Source organism: Electrophorus electricus, chromosome 23 (genome assembly GCF_013358815.1).
Source record: "Electrophorus electricus isolate fEleEle1 chromosome 23, fEleEle1.pri, whole genome shotgun sequence".
Taxonomy (NCBI): domain Eukaryota; kingdom Metazoa; phylum Chordata; class Actinopteri; order Gymnotiformes; family Gymnotidae; genus Electrophorus; species Electrophorus electricus.
In genome coordinates, this window is record NC_049557.1 from 11,059,450 (window position 1) to 11,083,358 (window position 23,909).

Below are 23,909 nucleotides of genomic sequence, written 5' to 3' on the forward strand. Positions count from 1 at the left end.
ATCTTTAAGCTGTTTCCCTAGAAAGGCCATCGACAAAGGCTGCAATATTGAGCAAGAGCTAATACTACTTTAACTGTCCAGAATGAAATATATATATATATACGCAGCTTCTAGAAAGCAGTGATGTTAAAAGGTGTCTAGGTGTGGGCTGTAGACGCAGGGGCTCTAAGCTCCAGGCTGCAGCCCTGACACGGCCTCCAATACAAGTGTTTAAATATTTGATGCAGTGGGATAAAGAGAAACCCCCTTTTGAATGGAATAGACAGTCTGCTGGAGAATCTATTACCGCCAGCCTGATGCCGTCTGACAGCCCTAAAGCAGCTTTGCTGTTATTCTTCGGCGCCTCCACAATCTCCTTCCATTACTCCACTTAAAGGTTTTTCTGTTGTGCTTCACTTCCCTCTGATTACATGCTCTTAGAGAGAGAAAGGGGGAAAGGGAGAGAGAGAGAGAGAGGGAGAGAGAGGGAGAGGGAGGGAGGAAAACAGAGAAACATTCAAGTCCAGTGTGATTGTGTAGATTGATTGAATCAGGAGAAGTGAGAGACTTGGAGGTGGTGTAATAGTTTTAGGTGCCTCCGATCTCTGAGAGGTGGAGCTGACTTTACTTCCTGCTCCACTTTATCATTCGGGACATAACACAACACCGAAGGGTGCAGAAGCATGTGAAGGTGCCCTTGTCCACAGACGGGATCCGCTCTACCTCACCAAATCGCAGGAACCACAGGTGACATGTACATTTCCATAAGTGTAGGTTCTTGCAGTACACCCGCACACTCACAGGCATGCACACACACATACACACACACACACACACACACAGCTGCCTGTTCCTAATCAATACCTTCTCTTCTTTCACCCTCTGCTGTTTTAGCAGACCAACATCTTCCACGATGCGCATGAAGCTTGACTGATTAGTACAGCTTCATAAACCTTCACATGACCACATGTGATTAGCCCTCCTTACAGAAGAACAAAAAGGTTCCTGATTCCCCCCCTTTTAAATCTTGCATGAAGAATGGTTGTTTACTGCCGCTGCATGTCATATAAATTAGCTTGTTTGTCTCCAAAAATAAGCGTCCTGCTCATTCGTCCATGTTTGCTGGTGCGTGACTACAGCAGAGCCTGGTTCATTTCTACTACTGTTCAGGGTGTTCTGTCTGGCTGGGTCAGTGACACACTAGTCTGACTGTGGCTTTACAACCCTACACACACACACACTTTCATAAAACCACTGATTCTTAGATTGCACAGTTCCATGGATTGAATGCAGTTTGGCAGATAACACTCACAAGACACATTTTATCTCCTGTTGAATTAGAACACAGCTCTCCCTCTCTGCTCCATTCATACACACATGGCCATTCTCACCTCTCCAGGGCGCCTGAGAGATGACCTGACCTTTAACCTTCAGAAAGCCACTTCTCCGCTGTGGCCTGCTTCGGAGCATGCTCTGTGCGTTTATGAGGGACAGTGTTCCTCAGGGAAAGGACGCAGGTAATCAGAGATAGGGCGGGGGAGAGGTTGACAGGCTTTCTGCCTGATAGGAAAGGTGTTGGGGTGAGCAGATGGATGTGATGGGGTTAATCAGGAAAGGAGATTTTGCTTGTGACAGCAGAGACCTACCACACACGCCCGCACACACACACACACAGAGCCATAAACCACAGCCAGTGAGCAGATAAACCTGCAGCCCAGAGCGTTTGGCTGCTTCTCCGTGACCAGACGTTTGCGTTCATGGTGTCTGTCTGGTGCAGTGTGGTACAGGAGAAGCCGGGCCGTCCCACCACGGCAGACAGCAGGTCGGCCGTTGCGGTGCAGACGCGTCCCACACTTACTTTTAACTGTAGTTAATACTCATATAAGTATTTTTTTTTAGTATAAAGCACGTTGTATGTTAAGGAGCGTGCCTTTTAAGCATTGTGTGTGGCGTGTGTGTCTTACGGGGGGGTTCAGGGCTCATTCCTGAGTGTGAGCTGGGGGAGGAGAACGTATCACCTCGGGGGAAGCCTTCCTCTCACTAATGACACTGATGGCAGGAACATCTGCGCGTTAGAGCCTCCAAGTTGGTGCCACACGTTTCCACCGCACTGGTAACGGCGCCCGTGGCCTCCACCTCATCTCACGTCGCCTCGCCTCACGTCACATATTAACCAAGGACAAGCTCCGCCCCCTGGAGGCAGCGTGGGTCAGGGCATGTAATGGCAGGAGCCGTAGAAAAGCCGGAGGACAAAAGCAGAAAGACAGACAGATAAAAACATCCATTTTCCATTTCCATCTCCATTTTCTCAGCTGACAGGTTCACATGCAGTGGACAGGTTTGTCTCACCTGACTGGTTTGCCTTTAAAGGATCATTATTGCATGTTTTTAACCTCAAATGCAGTTACACCACAGTGAAATATTCTTCTTTTTCAACAGGGCTTGAATTGATTAGACAAGTGATTAGACAGACAGACAGACAGACAGACAGACAGAGGGATGTAGAATATAGGAAGAAAAGAAGCTACACCTTCCGTCTGAGGCGTTGTGGTTGGTATGAGGTGTCACTACATTATTACGGCATCCTCTGCCCCTGACACAGACGTCAGGTCAGTGGTGAGCTGCGCCGTGTCCCAGTTCAAGCACCCACCTCCCTGCTGTCCTCGTGAGGCTGATCTGTACTCCACCCCCCTCCTCAGCCCAACCCCCTGGACCCACCACCACTCACCTGTCACTAACGGGTCACAATGCATTTACCTGCTGACAGATTCCCAATTAGGACCAAGGAAAAGGGTGACATGGGAGAACGAGGTGGAGGTGAAAGACAGAGATGGTGTGTGTGTGTGTGTGTGTGTGTGTGTGTGTGTGTGAGAAAGCAGAAGGAGAGGCCATCTACACACACAGGATCGAAGGGTAAACAGATGATATTCCCCTACAATGAACACTTTTTCTTCTACTCAGTCTCAGCCAAATTGTACAATTTTCTTCCCAAAGTGTAATCCATAGTCACACAGTACACACACACCTTCCTTCTCTAGCGCTGACGTGTCAGGTTGAATATCAAATTGCCACAGGAGATTGACTGACATTGTGGAGTCAGAGGTGAAAGTGTGTGTGTGGTCAGGGGCAATACACATTTACTTACTGAGACACTACTAATTAACAGCACAGGACATCAGACCATTTCACTCTGACAGGGCCACTGTGGGTGACCTCACATTCAAATGACCAAGCAGAACGAGAAGTTCTGCGAGTGTGGTGTCTCGTTTTCATCGCACAGAGAACACACACATTTCCTCGCTTATACACTGACGTCACCACTGAGCCGTGTCCATTCCCAAATGCACGATACGCTGTGATTAATGTCAGATCCAACATCGTCACCCCTGACATGCAGCCCATCACAAACCATCACAAACAAACCTGATTTCAGAGCGCCTTTACGTGTGAAGAGCAGAATCTAAAACATGCAAAAATGCATTTATTGTTTATTGCATTTATTTACTGAGTTATTGGGTATATTAATCTCAATTTTCCATCAAAACTATTTACAGCATATTTTGAAAGTATTTTTCCACCTAATCTCCACGTACCGCATCTGGATATTATTGTAGACTGGCATGGAAAACAATTCCCCTTTATTTAGAAAAGAATGGAAAATCCTTTCCTAACAAAGCCCCAGGAGCAGATGTGATGCCTTTCTTTCATTATCAGTGCTTTTCTACTCGACAGGGTTTTTTTTCTTATCTATATGAAAATCAAAACGAGTGTCCATTGGGCTTGACAACACGCTGCGTGATTTGGTAGACAGACATGAAGCTGAACAGCACTGGGAAGTCTAGAGGGAACTGGGAAAACGTTGGGTCTCTTAACAATGTTTAACATCAGCACGGGACACACTGGAGCTGATTACTGGGGCTCAAAGCTTGGGCATCGTCCTGCCACCGCCTTGGTGTGGTTTAGCCGACCCTCCCGGAGAGTTGACCCATGGCAGAGAGACACCGTCACATGGAATGCGAGGGGGAAGATTGCTCAACGTCCCGATCAATAGTGAATTATCCAGAGCAGTGGTTCCCCCGCTGGAGATCGATGTCCTTTCACGAGGGGTGGCATCGGTAGAGAACTGTGGGAAAACTTTGTTAAGTGGACGGCTGGGCGCCTCCTGACCCCTCAGATCTGTGGGGCGCCCACATCCTGCTCCCCACAGGGGTGAAAGAGAAAAACGATCCCTCTGTCTCTGGCCCTACACACTTCTGAGTGAACGAGGTGGACCAGGTGTGTGTGTGTGTGTGTGTGTATAAATGACTGACAGACTGTCTCATACGAGACAGTGCAATGAACACCATTAATACCATAACACACCAACATACCATGCTCAGTGGTGACAGCAGTAGACTCAGAATGACTCAAACCCCTGCAGAGATGATCCAGAGATGATAGCTTCATTCTCAGAGGGAATCTGACCCCTCTCTGTGGCTCGATGTGCCAAGCAAGACGATGGTGCATCTACCCTGGTTCATCTACCCTACAAGAGCCATACACAGCTCATATCCAGAGGAAGAACAGGGAGGAGACACTCAAAGGCACTCAAATGGTTCTGCACTGACGTCTGTGGTCCATCAAAATCACAAACATAGTGCCCACTGAGTAAAATAAAACCTAAAGAAAATTAACAAAATTATGAATTATTAAAATAAACAAATTAATCAGACTCAAACAAACATGCAGGAACAATGACACTCTGCTCATGCATAATTTCAGGAAACAATTACGTTACGAAACCTAACAATCGAGTCAATATATAAAAATCAAGCAAAGCAAATGCATAAATAGAGTTGTCAGAATGCTGCCCTCAGTGTGCCTTGCCAGGCTGGCAGTGGGCAGCTAAGTGACTTTGCATTCAACACTACAGTGACTCCATCTCTTCTTGGTAGCTTAGCTGAAGTCTGCTCAGACAGCGTGCCTCATTTCAGCTTGAGCAATTGTGAGCTGAGTCCACGCAGTGCTCTGACTCTGTGTGTGTGTGTGTGTGTGTGTGTGTGTGTGTCTGACACCCAAGCAGAGCAAAGCACCTTTAATCTGGAGACACTACTTTCAGATGGCTGATGAAGTCAGTTTTTTAAGCGATTTGTTTTTAACAACGCCATATGAATCCTATGTGTTGGACAGTGTCTGCAGCCATTTTTGTCTTCGTCCAATGAGATTTTTTCTCGTTCTACCAAGTTATATCAGTTAGCACTGAACATGACATCACATTTAAATGACCCATCAAATCTGCTCCAACAGAAGGCACTCAGATGGCCACCTGCAGGGAAACATCTGACCGCCTGCACTCAGAGAAGCTACCAAGCAACAACGTGTCACCACACGACCACACGGCAACGCATCACAAGATGTGTCACCACAAGACCGCACATCACCACACAACATGCTGATAGCAGTGTGACAGCAGGAGATGGCAGTTTGAGGGAATAACAGAAACTCAGTCTGAAATCTTATCAGGACACTGAAGTCTGTGTGAGGAGGGGACAGTGTTACAAGGGGCCGTAGGCCAGATTTGTGTGTGTCCCTGCGCACGTGTGTGTGTGCGTGTCGACAGAAGCAGGCAAGCGTGAGCCGTCATATGCATACCCCAGAGCCTGGCCTGTCATGCGGGTGTTATTATGAGGAGTGAGGGTATTGCCCGGCTGTATGAATAGGTTTGTCGGCCTGATTGTGATGTATAGTTTTTCATTACGGCTCTTTGGCCTTTGCCATCCGGCATGTAGGAAATCCTATTTATCCCCTAATTTGTGAGCCTCCCAACCCTGTCTGAGAGCAATCAGAGCCAGTAATTGTGTGCAGGGAGAAGGAGAGAGCGAATGACCAGGGGTGGGGGTGAGGAAAGAGGAGAGAGAGAGAGAGAGAGAGAGAGAGAGAGAGAGAGAGAGAGAGAGAGACAAAGAGAGAGAAAAAGAGAAAGAGAGACAAAGAGACAGAGAGAGAGAGACACACACAGAGAGAGAAAGGGAGAGACAAAGAGACAGAGAGAGAGACAGAGAAAAAGAGAGATGGAGAGAGAGATTGAGATTTCATCATAAACTTGATTAATCAATTACAATATACAAGAGACAGAGAGAGAGGGAGAGAGATGCTCCCATGCTCATTTATTTCTTTTTCTCAAACAGGCTACAATGCCATTACTCAGCCCTCTAAGACTGTGGCGGTGGACAGAGAGGACAGCGTTCGAGTCAAAAGTGACCAGTTCATCTTCTCAGGTTCTTCTCTAATTTTACATCAACATCCTCACACCTCAGTGCAGAGAAACATATCAACTCTGTTTATTTGATGAATGACAGTGTAAGTTAGGAATCATTTCTTTAAGTGTTCATGGGTGGATAAAAAACCCAGTTATATGACATAAATATGCATTAAGGCAGGCGCTAAAACAGCACCACCAAGACAAACACTTCATGCAAATCAGGATCTACTTGTGCACGCTAATGTATTCCTAATTGACTCATTTCTGTGCACTGTGCCAAAAGGGGTCTTTGCATTAAATGTGTGATTGCTCTTCTATTAGACATCATTAAGCCATTTCCTATCTCTGCCTTAATAAGAACTTGATGAGGTTTTCTTCAGAAACCCTCCACCCTGGGAAGGCCGCACCCTTCACCGCCATTATAAAATTACCCAGATACCCCAAACTGTCTGAAAATTCAGTTCTAAATAACCTATTTATTTTGTCATCGTTCAGAAACCACATGTCTGGTCCTATACTGGCCTTGTGTTTTAAGTCTTATGACTTCACACCTTCCTTTATAAAGTTCACCGTAAGAGTTTTAAGTCAGGAGGCTCTTTGATTTCAATCCACAAAGTGCAGACGGGTGACATGCCGGATCAACGTTCCAGATGTACTCAGAAAGCCTTATTAAAAAGCCCTTTAGTTAGTCTATTTTCTATATTTATTCTATTTATGGCACATCTTTCTCATAACCGAGGTCATTATACAAACTACCGGTGTGTGTGTGTTTTACATACACACACACACACCTCCATTCTTCCTTTCTCTCATTAACTCCTGCGCACACACGCGCACACACACCTTAAGCTGTAATTAACCCTTCTGTCCAGCACCTCAGTGGAGAATATTGATTTCTTCCCACACGAATGGCTGAAGATTACACTTGAAGTTGCCTGTAGCGGTGAACCAATAGCGGGCTCCCGTGAGACATTTTACCTCATCTAAGCAGTTACCTGTTTGCCAAAGACCCGACTGCTTATAAGTGCCAGAGGACGCGGCACCAGGGTAAAAATAGGGCCTCGCTGTCTGAGAACTAGGAAAAGATGTGTTAGTTGAGCATTGTGTTAGTGTTGGGAAGGCAATAAACTATTGTACTGAGAAAGTCGGGGGTTTTAGTCTGAATATTAAAACTAGTCAACACCAGCACTAGATTTGTGTAGATAAACTGGTCAATTAACAGCATGCCCTGGAGAAGGCGTCGAATTCTGACCGTGGATAGCCCCACACTGCACAGTTCAGTGTTTTCTCTGCTTTAACATAAATGACTCAACCCCTGAAGGGCTTGAAAGTTAGATGATGTACTGAATCAGCGGTTTGACAGCAGGGAAACAGCTAAGATATGGGGCCCTTCAGCGTGACAGTTTGACACCAGTGAAATGACAATGGAGCCAAAATAGGACAACGGAAACCACCCTTAAACTCAAACCCAGACCCAAACTCTTTTCCAGGACAGAGAAGTGGAACCTATTCCCGCTGATTCCCACAATAGATTCCACAATATAGCGCGTTTTACAACAAGCTTCTCTCTTCACGTTTAATCTCTCGTTAAAATTGACAGCAGAGAGGAAGAAACCCGCCAACCGTGATTGCTCGAGACCATCTCTTGGCGGAATCCTCTTAAAGCCGCTACTTTGCTTTGGCTTAGCCTTCGGATAACCTCCACCGACACACGCACACGGATAGTCCCCGAAACTCAGCCTAAACTCTCCGAGTGGCTCTAATGGCAAAGCGAATCCCTGCTCAGGTTCTAACGGATCAGCGCGGGCTTTAGCCGGTCACGGCCCCCAGAACGAGCGGGCCGCGCGCGCCGGTGTCGGTGCCTGACTGCGCGTCACCTCGAGCCAGCTGTGCAGCAGCTGCACCGGCTAATGAAACGTCCGTCCGTCGGATAATTGAGGCACCGCCGGCGACGGAAGCAACGGAGCGGGAACGCTCCGCCATCTCGGCTTACCGGGGATGGGGCGACGGGATGGGCTCTTTGCAGGGTGACACCGCTTTCTTTTAGCCAGCTACACAAATCCTCGTTTGACTTACACTGCAATGGTCTCGCCTCACACTCACTCAGAGCCGCCATAAGGAATTACTGAAATAGTACCGTGACCGTCAAAGAAGTAGACAGATTAGGAGTTAGCTACTAACAGAGCTCGTGGAAAGATGCAGTGGTGCAGGAACTACTCAAATCCTTCATTTAAGGAAAAGTAGGAAGATCGTAACACAAGCGTGTCACTTTGTTATAAGTGAAAGTCCGGTATTCAGAAATCCACTTAAGCTAAAAATAGGCTAGGTCATGTAATTATTGATGTAAAATCAAAATTATGTATCAAAAAACAATATAGCTGACGAAATATTATAGCCAATATTCAGCCTAAATGTTACCTCAAGTCTTTTTAACAGACATCTCAACACCTTTTTTAATCAGCAAACAAGTACACTTGAATGTTGGTGATGTAAAAAAGGAAAGATTACCGTTGGTGTGTGCTTCCACTCAAACATATTCGGGTCAAAAGTACAGAGCCTGCATCTCAAATGTAGAGCCTAAATAATCCAGTACTGTATAAACCCTTAAAGTGAGAGAATTAAACTGAGTAAATAACCTACTTCTAGTACTTCAAAAGACTTGCTACTGTAAAGCCTTAGAACTCTGATCAAGACATTTGCAAAGGAAGGACTCTACTGTAGGCCAAATCTGAACATATCCCCACGCCACCAAATCTGCAGAGCTCAGGTACGGAGAACAGTTAGAGTTACTCTTTTGTAGAGTACTTTCCATCATTCCTTTAGTTTTAGGGGTATGTGTGTCAATCGCGTTGTCCTGCACCAGACAGGAGACGGATCCTCACACAGCTCCGTCTGTACTGTCGCCACACCCTCAGTCACGAGCGACGCGAGCAAGCTGTCCTGCAGAACGGAGCACGGAGCTCGCAGGCGTCTCTCTCAGGACCGGAGAGTCCCCACTTAATCAAACCGCAGTCCCTTACACGCCGGTGTCTTGGGGACATGAACATGAAACGATGTCCACAGGGGACAGTTTTTACTTGCTCATAGGCACGGCTGCTCTACCGGGGCAAAGGGAACGTACCCTCATGTCTTCGCTTAAAGTTTGCTGGAATGATTTTCACTTGCTGCGATAGGAAGTGAGCAGGGTTTTAAAACGCTATACAACCAGTGTAACCTCCTTTAGGACACTCCCTAAATTACAAGTTTATTTTCTTCTCTTGAAGGTTTCTGTGCTTGTATCAAAAGTGCCCTGCCAAAACCTAGTCGTATCTTTGGAAATCATTTTAACCCGAACAACGCAATGCATTTATTATTTTGTGCCCGGAGGTTTATTGAATCATCATCACCTTCCCCATCACACTGCGCAGAAATCTACAGGCTGCTTTGCAGAGGAGAGATGAATCCCATGTTTAACTCTCTCGTGGCCGTCCTCGCTCTCCTGGGTCTGTACTCCATCAAACGCGCTGCCACGGCCAACTCCGCACCCGGCAGGCGAAGCTGTCGGACAGTGACGTATAGCTACAATTAGCCCGGCAAAGACTTCAATTATGATAAACACCCTTCAGCCCTCTTAGGCCATGATTAACAGGCGCTCCGCCACTCGTGCGGACCCGATAGAGATCGCGTCGTTTCGCGTCATCACGTCTTCGGCTGGGTAATAAACTACACGGCGGACGTTCCGCGTCTCGCCTCCCACCTCTCCGTTTCCACACGCGCAGCGGGGAGGACGTGGCCGATGGCCATCTTTATCATTTACACTTGGGCAACAATGCAGCGGTGCTTTGCGCGACAGCGAATTTAAATGGAGAGAGCCAGGAGGCGCGCGACGCCACCACGCAAGCGTGTGCACGCGCAATAGTGTGGCGCGAGCGAGGAGAGGCGAGATAGAAGGATCGCCTTTCGACTGTGTTCTGTCAAGGGAGAAATTACACACTTACTGATTTTTTTTCTAAAGACGACGGCCTCCATAGATCATACCGCTGGATTTACGAGCCAATTTTCAACATGAAATATAGACACCAGGAATCAATTTTGCCTGTTTTTCGGTTCTGACCCCCAAAAGGCTCCCAGCTGCAGGCTGCCCGGGGACCCCTCACCGACGTCTCCCACTGGACCTCCTGACGCCCCTGATTCACAAACCATTTCAAAATGACCAGTTTGGAGATGCAATACCGATAACATCTCCGTGTTCCTCTTAAAGGAGGTCACGGTTTGGTCATCATAACTGAGACTGTAATAAGCGTTTATTATCTGAAACCATCGCCACACCACGAGCTACCGTTTTTTAGAGATGTGTCCAAAACAACACTGGTATGAACCCGGACGCTAAAAACATCTGAAGGCATTAAAAGATAGTAGAAGGACAAAGCTAACTCCAGAAGGCAAGCAGACCCTCCTCAGTGTTAACAAAGCAGGTCAGGCATACATAACGGGGTTAGGCGAAGCTCGGGCGAGAGGAAACCTGACACGGCGCGTCGATTAGAAACGTTTCCGTGCTTTCTAACGCTGTAACGAATTTTCTCCGCTCGCTTTCGTCGTCATCAATTCATGACGTCGTGATGAGCGAGTTAGCTCGCGCTGCAAGCTCATGCCGCTCCCTCCGTTATTGATGGAGGCGCGTGACAGCTCATTTTGCAGCGCGGGCGGAGCGCCGTTAAGGAAACGCAGCAGGATCGCACACACCTAAACAATAAGGAGGCGGCCGAACACGTGCGTCTTTCAGGTGGCGTGTGATTAAATTCGCTTCCCCCCCGCTGAAAACACCGTTTATTTGCACACAAAGTAACTCCAAAATAAGCGCAGTACGGTGAATGACAAGCAATTAGAATGCTCGCGCCGCAGTGGCCACTTGGTTGTAATGAGCCAGACCGTATCTAACGAAATATATTTCACCCAAAATAAAACGTTATTACAAAACACACCTCATTTCCATAACCACACCAACATGCCCGAAAGTAAAAGAAACATTTAATAGACGTTAATGATCGGGATTAACAGAGAGTGGTCCCAGTACAGTTGTAGTCTGTAGAGTCCGGCCATCATTGCCATATTGCTTAAAAAGAGTTGGGATTGCATGAGATAAGTAGCTCACAAGAAAAAACAAAAAATATTACAGGTGTAAAAAACAAAACAAGTCACAGTCTGTACATGTAGTTCAGAGGATGGAAAACGTAAATCTACAACCAACCGGATCCCTTCCCATATGGTTCACTCTTCATTCCCAGCAGGTAGTGGTGCACTGTCTCCCTCCCCATTACGTCGTGAGCAAGTCTCCTCCTCTGGGGTCTGTTAGGTCAGAGCTGAGCAGATGTGTGTAAGCGGTAGAACCGGACGTCACTACAGCTGGTCTGGTCCAGAAGGGTGAAGAAGGGACCGCAAAGAGGATCGAACAGGAGAGGAGGACAGGGGACACCTGGGAAGGGCATGTCCACAGGACGGACACGACCCGCAGGGCCCATGAAAAAGCTTATGGGTGAAACCCAGCAAGTGGCCCATCATGTCACAGTACGAGCGCACCCCAACGCACAGGCTCCCGGAGATGCAGACTGCTCAAGAACGCTCCCATGCCTTTTCCCGGAAGCTTTCGGCGGAATTCCAAACGCGATCCATGTCAGGGTTTCTTCATTTTCTTGATGGAGGAGGAGCTGGAGGCAGATTCTCGCCGTTTCCGCTGTAGATTAGAAAGTTCAGCGTGAAACATTTGCCACTGTAAAAATAAACAAAAACATTCCACATTTTCTGCGTAACAGACAACAGTTTTCCATTACAAAAAAAGGCTACAGCAGCCTAGTCACCAAAAGCATCATTACTACCGAGTATAAAAACCTGCAATGTAATGCTTATGTTTACTTTGACCAACAGCAGACGGGGGTCGCCCTTTAGCCACGTACCGAGTTTGGTGTGAGTGGCCCTCCCACCACGTCAATGATCTGTTCCTTGGCTTCCGTTTTGATGTCATCAGCGCCGGGCCAGGCCTGGCCGTCAGGACCCCCCACGGTCTCACTCTGGGGTGTGGCAGCACCCCCTGCCTTTAGCAGAGCGTCATAGCGGTGGTGCAGCATCTGCTGCTCATACTCGCAGTTGCTGTGGGCCTGTTTGAGCTCGTAGACCAGGACCAGGTCACTGCGAAGCTCGTTAAACATCTGCACGATCTCCTCCGTGGGCATCGGATTCAGATCTGAAAGCCAGTCGACACATTTTCTATCACAATTACAGCGTTTGGCAGACACGTTTACCCAGAAGCACTTGCATACTTGTGTAGCTCCCTGGGGATCAAACCCACAGCCGTGGCCTTGGTGCCGACTGTACTGAGCTCGGCCGTCTGAGCTATGGAGAGCATGCTAAACCCCCGTGTGCATATGTCTTGGGCATTTTTCCTACTCCTTTATCTAACACATTTGACTAATTAAGTTTACTCTCAGAAACTGTGCAGACATGGGGTACTAGAGGACTAGGACTAAGATTAGGACCGGCATTAGGCCTGAGATTATATCATTTACATTAGATAATTTGTATGCAGTGTGTTTTGGAAAAACTACATGAGAGATTTGGTGGCTAATTCACTCATTTATTAGCGTAACTGTCTAATATGTCATGTAGATCCTTTAAAGACGGGGCAGGCTTTATGCTCATGAAGCATTAAGACCATGGTAAACAATTCATCTGATCTATATTTGATTGGAACACCATGGCTGTAGGATGGGCCTTCCCACACATCCTGCCATGTCTGTGAGAGTGTCTGGTTTGGAGAGTACTCACCTACTCCTTGCTCCGTGAGGATCTGCTCAATGGCTTTGATCTTCTTCTGTCCCACAGAGCTGGGCAACTTCATCTGGAACAAATACACATCCATTCAATTCCTTCAAAATCAGTAGAGACTACTATCAAAATACACACGATGAATTTAGTAAAGCTTTAGTAAACCTGTAACCAGGGTTCAAGCCATGAAGGTCTCACTGTAAAAGTCATTTACTGAAACTTCAAACAATAACTCTCTCACAATCTTATGCATAGCTAGCCTCCTAAACTCACACACACACACACACACTTCGTTGGACTATAGCCTGCAACCGCTCTAGTTATGCTACATGTACATTTATTAACACAGCCACTAAAATAACTGGCACTAAAGGATCAGCTATCATCCCCTGTTCCTCCTCATGCATCACTGTGGGAGTTTGTCTACTGTGTTACTGAGATGTAATCAGCTTTACACTGGAGAGACCAAGAGAAGACCTGCTGATCACTGTGTTAAACACCTTCAGAATTAAGGATGCGTCATTTCTAGTGGCAAGATATTTTAATACTAATGGACACTGCATTAATGACATATTTGTTTGCATAGTTGGGCAGTGGTGGCTCGAAGGTTAGGGTGCTTGACTTGTGGTTAGGTTGCTGGTTTGAGCCCCGCTGCTGCAGAGTTGCTGCTGTTGGGCCCCTGAGCAAGACCCTTAGCCCTTGGTTGCTCCTGTCTAGGTTTGGGGTGCCTGCCAGTATCCTAGCCCACACCCGTTGCTGGCATTGATGGCATGACTTCTACTTTACATGTATAAACTGTATGGCTCCTCATACTGCTAATTCAGAAGCACTTTGATAGCACAGCTGATGAAGGACCTTTGTCTGAAATGTTGTTTCTCTGGAAACTGTGCAATTTACTACAATTTTGAATTTCTAACTATATAATTATATATCTAACACAGACACACACACACACACACACAGAGAATATGGCATACAGATGAACCGCTGAACAAGACAAAACTGCAGATCTGAATTCCATGAGGTTGAGCAGAGGGGTCATTAGCACCATTAAGCCCAGAAGACCACGTGAGGGAAAGAAAGTGAGAAGCGAGATGAAAATGAGGTCATCTTTCAGCTGTAACGCCTGCAGAGCAGCTCAGCCACGCGCGCGGAAACCAACATCAGAGCGGGACGTTATGAGCAGTGCGCTTAACGCACTGCAGCTCCCCTTCATCAGTCTTTATGATGAACGCGCTTCCTTTGGATGCTGTGCTGTTGCACCTGTAGCACTGGAAACGAGTCACCCCATCAGCCAATGGCAGAGCGCCCTACGGTAGCCCGGCGGTGTCCGCCAGCAACGGGAGAATTTCGGGTTTGAACTGAATCTGGCCCTGAGGTTTAGGTGCCAGTGTGGCACCACATGCATGGGAAAACATGGAACCTGCCCCTCTACTGGGAGTAATGGACACCAGATGAATGGAAAACACTTGATTAAACTTCATTCAACTGCATTTCAAAGTGCACCAAATCCAGATGCCTGTGCCGAAACGAAGACTGTCAGCATTGGACGAGGCTGGACTCACCCGCTGGCTGCGCAGGGACACTCCAGCTGACTTGAAGTCAGGGAATTTGATTCCTGCGGTCTCAGGTACAGCCTGGAAAAGGACACATGACGCACGTAATCAGTGGTGGTGTTGAAGTAGCCAACGCCAACACTGAACTTACACACACCACACACACATCTGACCGGTGAGCCACTGCACACACAGGATGCAAGACTAAGTGTTCCTTAACCCACTTTGAATCAGTTACAGTTTAGTACCTTCCCTGTTGTAACACAACTAATTCAGTTCACAAAGGAATGTATCGCTGACTAAGTCTTTCACGTGCCCAGGCCGCTGCTCTACAACCCCAGGATGGTGAGGTGTGTCGAGGCGGTTACCGGTTTCTCCGCCTCCCTTTTCTGCGGCAGTTTCTTCTTGGTGGCCTTGCGCTCTGCACGGCGCATCTCCGTGGTGCTGTCGGCAGCTGTGATGAGCTTCTGAAGGTCCTGGGCCTTCTTCTCACGCTCCTTCTTACGCATCTCGATCTTACGGAGCTCCTGGATGAGGTACTCCTCCTCTGCCACCTGCAGCGGCATAGGGAAGGGCCAAGGGAAGGGGCGGAGCACATGAGGGGGTGGGGCCACACGTGTAATGGAGAAGAGGGGAGGGGCAAGTGCAGGGCACATCATTAATGTCAAGGAATTAAGATCAGGGAATCCCAATCCCAATTGATTAAAACTGATAGATGCACTACACTGCCAGAAGTGTGTGGACAACAGACGCATCTCAGAGCAACAACAGCCCAACCTGAACACCGGAGTAAACTGAGCATGGCACCCCGATGTGGTGAAGTGAGCAGAAGCTAAAAATCACTGTGCCCTGTTGCTTCACTCATGACAGAGTCCCAAACGGCGGTACAAGAACTGTGTGCCAGGAGTTTCATCAAACGGGTTTTTCCCCCCTTTTTTTTGGAAAGACAGGGGATACAAGTTTCCGAAAAAAAAAGTTTCTGAGTAGTATCATTATGCATAGAATAAAGCAAATAAGCTTTATCACAATCACCAGTCTCCTGGGGCTTAACCTAACCTGCAGCGTTTCAGATGTGCTTTAGACCAACACATCTCAGACCTTACTTTTTTTGTATAGGCTGCCCCCTACAGGCCAAACATGTAGGTGCATTTCAGATTATTTACTGCAGCTCATTGCACAAAACATACAAGAATGACTTATAGGATAGCCCAGTTAGCACTATACAATTTAGAACACTATAAAGCAGCTGTAGACTTTATTCACTGGTAACATTTTGACAAAAATTCACACTAAAGGACTACCAGGGAGAAGATGATTCCAGAACTGATAGAGCCGTGTTGGCAGCGTGCCTTCACGCCGCGTCAGGCTCGCCTGTGCTCCCGTACCTGTTCAGGTGTACGGTTGAACAGCCTGTCCAGCTGCTCTTTCCTGCGTCTCTCGTGCCCTGCATCGAAGATGTAGACCTTGGGCTCAGTGCCCGTCACGGCACGCACCTTCGCCAGCTTCCCGCAAATGTTGTAATAACGTTCCTTCAGATCCTCCACAGAACGCTTCTGGAAAACAGTGAGGCCATTAGCCATTAGCTTTCTTGCCAAAGATGACAGAGAAAACATACAAACCCCAGAGAGACCCCATGACAGTAACCATCTCAAAGGTAAAAATTTCAAGCTGAGGAAAGGTTAACAAATTAAATAAATTAGTAAATAAATGAGTTTGGTAAATGGGCAATACAATGTTTTTTTTTTTCCACGGTTCAGTAGCAATCATGCAACTGCAGGTAAAAACTGTCCTGTGGACAGTAAACAAAGCCCCTCCACCGTAACCGAACAGAATGCCTGTCCACTGAGCACAGGGGGCAGTTACTCTGTACTGCTGGTGGTCGTAGCGGTCGTGGACGACGACGAATCGCAAGTCAAAGCGCTTGCACAGGTCAAACAGGTGATCTGTTTCTGCTTTAGTCCAGCCGTCATCATGGAGATACATCTGGTACTCCTGCTCGGAGTATACAGGCACTTGCACAGTCTGAGAGATACAAAAAAAAAAAACCCACAAAAGTAAATTTAGGATAAAATTTTTACAATTGCCATCTTGACTCACAAATGCTGATACATAAGAACATCATCAGATTTTTTCTCCTTTATAGAAATCTGCATCCCTCTCATTTTTTCCTCCATTGTGATTTAGCTCTCGCTGACCTTACACCTTCCTCCCCTCCCCCGATGCCTCTCTGCCCACCTTGTTGAAGCGGGCGAACGGGTAGTCCTTCCCCTCCTCCACCGCGCGTCTCCAGTGGTGGAACACCGCCCCATCCTTTCTGGCTGGGTTGGTGAACGGCATCCACTTCCATGGCCTCACTCTCTTACAGCCCAGTTTGGCCTTCACAGTGCGGTAGCCCTGAGTGGTGTCGCTGGGCAACAACGGAGGAGCATCCCTGCAGACAGGCGGACGGACAGACAGAAAATAAATAAAAACTGATCAGAGGGAGAAAAAAAACAGTGAGCGAGAGGAGTGCGTTTGTGCTAGGTAAAACCAGAAGTCACCAGTGATGCTAGGTCCAAGTAAAACAACATTTCAAGGCCAGTGCTGTGGTTAGATCAAACAGGAGTTATGTTGTACTTTTTGTCTGAGTAGAGCAGTGCGTAGACTTCTCTGTGCATTCCCTCTGGCCTCTTGAAAGTCAGTGTCTCTGTGGTTTTCTTTACCTTTTTCTGAAAACCGAACGGATGAAAATTTGTTAATTTACGCCATCAATTGCAGTTGACGTCTCTTTGTTGCATGAAGAAACACAGCAATCATCTTGAATAATAAGTTATTTCAGTGTAACGTATTGCAGTAGAGGGATCTTACCTTGTCTGAATTTATAATATCTTTCTTACTGATGGGTCCGGCTTCGTTCTCTGGTCCTGCCAGCTCCAGAATATCTCTGACATCCGCGCCGGTCGCCATGGTTCTAGGTAAAGGCAGACGAACTAACGTGTTGACAGACCCACACAGAGAACATTCACAAAACACCAGTGGTTTAAAGACAAATGGGAACACCGTGGACACGGCTGTCTGGCTACGCAGACACAGTGGGTACCACTATCTCAGTGGTGAAGGTACTGGACTTGTAATCAGAAGGTTGTTGGTTCAAGTCCCACCACTGCCAGGTTTCCACTGTTGAGACCCTGAACAAGACCCTCAATTACTCAAGTTGTACTCAGTCAGAATTGTAAGTCGCTTTGGATAAAAGCGTCAGCTAAATGCCTTGAATATAAATGTACTGCTTATAACACCTCAGATGTGTGGTACAAGCCAGCCGGACACGCAGAGTTAACGGAGCTTTTTATTTAATAAGAAGCAGCTCAATAATTCATACGTATGTTATTCACACCTGGAAATGTTCCACTGTAGCAAAACAACGAGGTGATGTAGAAATTAACAGTTAACCGTCATGAATCTTTAACAGTAAAATATACGGCTGTACATATACAGTTAGCTAGCCTAGCCTAGCCTAGCTAGCGCCAACCCATATGAACCAACGGGAACTCATTTAGCTCGCTAGCTCACATGCTAATACACAGGAAATGGAAGCGTAGTTCCCTTGTCTTTATAAACGGGTCGTTAATGTATCGCCCACATTTCTAAAGCATCAATAGACAGGTTATCCTCCCCGTACCTGAGGCACTGCTCTCGTCTCCACAGGATGAGCCCTTTATCCGTCCGCCCGCTCGCGGGTGCACTGGCTAGTCGTTCCGTTCTTTGATGGTTTTGTTCAGCCTCGTCGCCGCGTGCACACGTTCGCCCCCTGGTGGCGTGGAGTAGGTCCGCCAAACGACCGCCCCCGGTTCAGTCTTACAAACCAGTCAAAACGATGTACTGGGTTTTAATGGTCCGAGTAACTTTATTCATTTAGCCACACAGCATCGATTTTTTTCCGCAATGAAATATTAAACAGAACTAAATATAACTGCATCTGGCCATAATTTTAAAAATCAAACACTATTTCAATCATTTGAAAGCTAACATGTTTTTCAAACCTATATGTCAAATTACCGATGAAAGTCACAAATACAAGTTAAATACAACAATTTCCAAAGTCATGCAGAGATATCCATGCAAGGTTTTCTCTGACCTAGTCTGGAACTACTTTAGATTAGAATATCAAACTTCAGACACTACAGAACTAATTGTCTACATCACATGACAACTGAAATGCAATACTTAACTATTTAAAACAACTATTCTCCGTTACCGAGAACCATGACTTGTCTTGACACAATGCAGATTCTTTTTGTGAATACACAGTGAATGTGTTTAATGAATCACTTTAGTGATCACATTTCTTAAGGTATTGAGTGGAACAAAGTCACTATAAACTATATTCTAGGGGTTTGGTGAAAGGTCCCTTACAGAACAGTTGCACATGTGAAAATCTTCTATGTGGAGATCTTTGAGAGCCAAACAGTGATGCCCAACACAAAACTCTTAATACATTCTTAATTACACATTTATCAGACGGTCATGCAAAATTTCCTCAAAATCAAGCAGGAAACTTCCGTTTACAGCGGTATGTGATGCTATTTATCTCTTTGGCATACAGGGGAAAAAAACCCTCTATTAAATCACTCTATTAAATAAAGAGCATGTCATCAGTCATAGCATTTCCCGAGGCAGACGTGATGAAGAATGCTGACTCTTCCTCAGTCTCTGCCACCCTGCTCTGGCTGTGCTAGTCCAGGGGGAGTGTGACTCTGGTGCGCACACGCTCACGTTTGACCTCCCGTTCCCTGAGAAAGGCCTGTAGTTTGTGGGTGGAGAAGTAGACCACCGAGTCTCTGTGGGGGCGCCGCTCCCCTAGTACCCAGGGGTCCTGGAGGCACTCTGCGGCCGACGGTCTTCCCCTGAACAAACGCACAAACACTCAGACATTCACCTACCCAACACACAAACACTCAGCACTTCACCTACCCAACACATGCACACTCACACTCACCACTTCACCTCTTCTTCTAAGTACTGCATGCACATGCAAAATAACAGACTTTTTCAGAACCAGGACAGTGAGTGAGACGCTGACACTCACCAGGGCTTGGGGTTCAGCGTGCTCTTCAGGAAGTTGATAGCTCCTACAGACAGGCCTGGATAGCAGCGTCCAAACTGGATCTTTCCTTTCCTGATGTTGCGATCCCTTTCCCAGCTGAGCTCTGCGTGGAATGGGCTGTCTGCACTCAGCCTGACACAACAGAAACCACAGTTGTGCATGCAACATGACACACACATACATATACTGTATACAGACATATGCACACATACATGAGAACCTTTGTTGGGCCACTTACATGATAAACGTCAGAAGACCAAGAGCCCAGATATCTGTAAAAGGTCCAACACCTTGTCCTTCCAAGATCTCAGGAGCTTTAGGAAGAACAATGTAAACTGACAGACAGAGCAGAAGACAAACAGACATAAAAGAGCCGTCCTACATCAAACAGCTACAGCTCCCTTAGCAGGAGGCAGATGAGCTGAAAGCAAGAAAATGACATAAAAGGAGGAGCACTTGGATCAGAGTGCTTACACACCTTTGTTGTGCGTCTTCTCTTTGACGTGTTCGGCGTTAAGCGTGTGCCCCGGGGTGAAGGACTGGGCGGAGCCAAAGTCCACAATCTTCACCACACTGCAACCGGTCACCAGCACATTGTCGGAGCTGAGGTCTAAGTGGACGATGTGACATCCGTGCAGGTATTCCACACCAGCCAGCACCTGTCTGAGGAGCTCAGTCACGTCCACCTCCGCGTACACATCCCTGCGGCACAAAACACCGTGGCTTCATACGCATCCAGGAAACCAGGCCCTGGAATAAACCACGTTACACGGCTCGTCTAGGCTAACATGAAAGAAAAGGGCTCTCGACCCGGAGCAGGACACAGAATGAGGGGTTTCTACTGTGAAGCTTCCTAATCTGAGATTATATACAAACTTCCAAAAAGTGCTTTACAGAAATATATTCTCTAGAAACAGAATAAAAGACAATAAAATGAGATCAAATAAAGGCTAAAATATAAGATATAAAAGTAGAAAATAACGTAGGCCTGATTTAACGTTCTTCAGTTTAACACACTGAAAATACCTGCACCACTCTGTGAGTGGGTTTAATACCTGCCCTCATTGACCTGCCCCCTCACAGCGTCCCCCTTCCCAGCCGGACGTTGGCGAGCGCCGCGGCCCAGGTGGTACGCGACAGTCTCACCTGTGACAAAGGTGGTGGAGGAGTTCTGGGCCAGCGCAGAGCTCCTCCACCAGCACCAGGCAGGAGGGGCCGAGCAAGGCGGCGTGCAGGCGGACGAGGTGGGGGTGGCGGAGCCGGCGCAGGACCTGGTACTCCCTCAGCACCAGCAGCCTCTGCTCGGGCCTGTACGGGGTCAGCTTCGCCGCCAGCTGCCCTGGGCTTCCGCTGTCCTCACACTGCATCACCACGCTGGAGCGCCCCCTGGTGTAACCAAGAGCTGCTGCTCTGTAACTGCTCTTATTACTAATGCATGTTGGCTAATTGTTGGCTAAGGATAAGCAGAGAGAAAAGCCTGCTTGGGGTTTTACTGCACATGTAAACAGGTTAGTCCAAAATCATGGCGGTTAGGCTGACTGGATATTCCAAATTGTCCCAGGGGGCTGTGGTTTCTGATTGAAAGTATGCTGTGCGCAAAATCGGCTGCCGAATCACATCGGTGAGTGTGAGTGATTGTAAAAGCTGATTTCTCTCTGTAAAGTGTCCTTGAGTGTGAGAAAGGCGCTATATAATAATAATAATAATAATAATAATAATAATAATAATAACAACAATAATAATAATAATGCCAATAATAATAATACCAATAATAATAATAATAATAATAATAATAATAATAATAAGCTCTTGTAAAGTCAGAGGTCTGGGCTGAAAATAGGTAAAGGACCGTTTTTATGTGTAGTTTGTCATCATTGTTATTTCATGTATTTTCTCATTTATCCACACAAACATCAAACACTGTATTTCTGAGGAACTCTGAGATTTGCTGCGTGTTCAATCCCATCCGAGAGGTCCAGATCCTGCACAGGCCAGGAGTGATGACCAAGTTCACATGAACTAAGAGTGACCACAACATCCGGGACTGGACAGAGATCTGAGGTGGCGATGGCATGGAAAAAGCAGCTGTGCGATACCTGTTGATCTCAGACAGGAACTTGAAAGATCTCTCCGATCCTAGGCCACCCGGCACCGTGACCTTTGACCCAGCAGATTCCGTCATCATCAGAGGAATGAGAGAGTCTGGGCAGGTAGAGAACAAGACGCAGCTCAGTGCAGGAAGCTTCGTTCAGCCTGACTAAGTGCAGCTGATGTATGACATACAGTTGCCATTTACTAGAGCTGACATTCTCCAGCTCTGGTAAATACAGCTGTGTTCTCACCAGAGTGGTACTGGCATTCTCCAGCTCTGGTAAATACAGCTGTGTTCTCACCAGAGTGGTACTGGCATTCTCCAGCTCTGGTAAATACAGCTGTGTTCTCACCAGAGTGGTACTGGCATTCTCCATCTCTGGTAAATACAGCTGTGTTCTCACCAGAGTGGTACTGGCATTCTCCAGCTCTGGTAAATACAGCTGTGTTCTCACCAGAGTGGTACTGGCATTCTCCATCTCTGGTAAATACAGCTGTGTTCTCACCAGAGTGGTACTGGCATTCTCCATCTCTGGTAAATACAGCTGTGTTCTCACCAGAGTGGTACTGACATTCTCCATCTCTGGTAAATACAGCTGTGTTCTCACCAGAGTGGTACTGGCATTCTCCATCTCTGGTAAATACAGCTGTGTTCTCACCAGAGTGGTACTGGCATTCTCCATCTCTGGTAAATACAGCTGTGTTCTCACCAGAGTGGTACTGGCATTCTCCAGCTCTGGTAAATACAGCTGTGTTCTCACCAGAGTGGTACTGACATTCTCCATCTCTGGTAAATACAGCTGTGTTCTCACCAGAGTGGTACTGGCATTCTCCATCTCTGGTAAATACAGCTGTGTTCTCACCAGAGTGGTACTGGCATTCTCCATCTCTGGTAAATACAGCTGTGTTCTCACCAGAGTGGTACTGGCATTCTCCATCTCTGGTAAATACAGCTGTGTTCTCACCAGAGTGGTACTGGCATTCTCCATCTCTGGTAAATACAGCTGTGTTCTCACCAGAGTGGTACTGACATTCTCCATCTCTGGTAAATACAGCTGTGTTCTCACCAGAGTGGTACTGGCATTCTCCAGCTCTGGTAAATACAGCTGTGTTCTCACCAGAGTGGTACTGGCATTCTCCAGCTCTGGTAAATACAGCTGTGTTCTCACCAGAGTGGTACTGACATTCTCCAGCTCTGGTAAATACAGCTGTGTTCTCACCAGAGTGGTACTGACATTCTCCAGCTCTGGTAAATACAGCTGTGTTCTCACCAGAGTGGTACTGACATTCTCCAGCTCTGGTAAATACAGCTGTGTTCTCACCAGAGTGGTACTGACATTCTCCAGCTCTGGTAAATACAGCTGTGTTCTCACCAGAGTGGTACTGGCATTCTCCATCTCTGGTAAATACAGCTGTGTTCTCACCAGAGTGGTACTGACATTCTCCATCTCTGGTAAATACAGCTGTGTTCTCACCAGAGTGGTACTGGCATTCTCCAGCTCTGGTAAATACAGCTGTGTTCTCACCAGAGTGGTACTGGCATTCTCCATCTCTGGTAAATACAGCTGTGTTCTCACCAGAGTGGTACTGGCATTCTCCAGCTCTGGTAAATACAGCTGTGTTCTCACCAGAGTGGTACTGGCATTCTCCAGCTCTGGTAAATACAGCTGTGTTCTCACCAGAGTGGTACTGGCATTCTCCAGCTCTGGTAAATATGTGCCTACCTTCATATGGGACTGTCATGGAAGCAGGTGGTGATGGCTCACTGAACAGCCCCAAGCCCGTCTTGGTGACACAGGCCACTCTGAACACATAGCTTGGTCCTCTAGGTAACGCAGTGGCTACATAGCAACTGTCTGTAACGTTATTAGAGGACATTCTCCACTCCACCCCTGGAAGCAAATGAGAACGCATACTTAGTACGGCTAGAAATGGAAAACGCAACATGAAAGAGCTGAGAAACTATAGATGTGGGACCAAATGAAGGCACATACTAGCAGAGTCCTCAACCCCACCCGAGGAAACCCCTGTCCAGGGGAACCCCTCCATTACATAGCGTAGGTCTGTGGCTGAGGGTGAAGGGTTTGGTAACCTGATGGGTTGAATTAGTTGTGCAACAGGAGAAAAGTCTGAGAACGGTGTAGTGTGGAGACTCTCCAGT

At 47.0% G+C, this 23,909-nt stretch overlaps 2 protein-coding genes across 3 annotated transcripts in view; both read right to left on the reverse strand.

Annotated features, from left to right (window-relative positions):
- Positions 1-11,205: 11,205 nt before the first annotated feature.
- On the reverse strand, positions 11,206-18,316 carry dmap1 (DNA methyltransferase 1 associated protein 1). Of its 2 annotated transcripts, none has more exons than XM_027026263.2 (11): positions 18,233-18,316; positions 17,422-17,543; positions 17,191-17,282; positions 16,810-17,005; positions 16,438-16,596; positions 15,960-16,127; positions 14,943-15,128; positions 14,584-14,655; positions 13,019-13,091; positions 12,151-12,437; positions 11,206-11,930 (listed from the first exon to the last, which is right to left on the reverse strand). In XM_027026263.2, the coding sequence occupies exons 2-11, from the start codon at positions 17,518-17,520 to the stop codon at positions 11,871-11,873; spliced, it is 1,392 nt and encodes a 463-aa protein (XP_026882064.1). In that variant the 5' UTR covers positions 17,521-17,543; positions 18,233-18,316; the 3' UTR covers positions 11,206-11,870. The 2 variants fall into 2 exon arrangements, with proteins under 2 accessions (XP_026882064.1, XP_026882065.1); XM_027026264.2 differs by having other exon boundaries at positions 17,422-17,524; positions 18,233-18,309.
- A 117-nt stretch (positions 18,317-18,433) lies between these two features.
- obscna (obscurin, cytoskeletal calmodulin and titin-interacting RhoGEF a) overlaps positions 18,434-23,909 on the reverse strand; it is a 38,922-nt gene continuing 33,446 nt past the window's right edge. The window contains exons 69-75 of the mRNA XM_035522220.1: positions 23,473-23,640; positions 21,754-21,859; positions 20,804-21,043; positions 20,136-20,359; positions 19,896-19,992; positions 19,640-19,789; positions 18,434-19,457 (exon numbers count right to left, since the gene is read on the reverse strand). Coding sequence (XP_035378113.1) covers positions 19,286-19,457; positions 19,640-19,789; positions 19,896-19,992; positions 20,136-20,359; positions 20,804-21,043; positions 21,754-21,859; positions 23,473-23,640 — 1,157 coding nt within the window. The 3' untranslated portion in view covers positions 18,434-19,285. The remainder of the gene's footprint in view (positions 19,458-19,639; positions 19,790-19,895; positions 19,993-20,135; positions 20,360-20,803; positions 21,044-21,753; positions 21,860-23,472; positions 23,641-23,909) is intronic.

Bases quoted from the DNA above. Each gene is read 5' to 3' on its own strand.
- dmap1 (XM_027026263.2), bottom strand. From the start codon at position 17,520: ATGGCGACCGGCGCGGATGTCAGAGATATTCTGGAGCTGGCAGGACCA. The intron at 15,129-15,959 runs GTACGGGAGCAC...ATGCCGCTGCAG, and splicing joins TCAACCGTACACCTGAACAG to GTGGCAGAGGAGGAGTACCT. The intron at 14,656-14,942 runs GTAACCGCCTCG...GTCCTTTTCCAG, and splicing joins AAAGGGAGGCGGAGAAACCG to GCTGTACCTGAGACCGCAGG.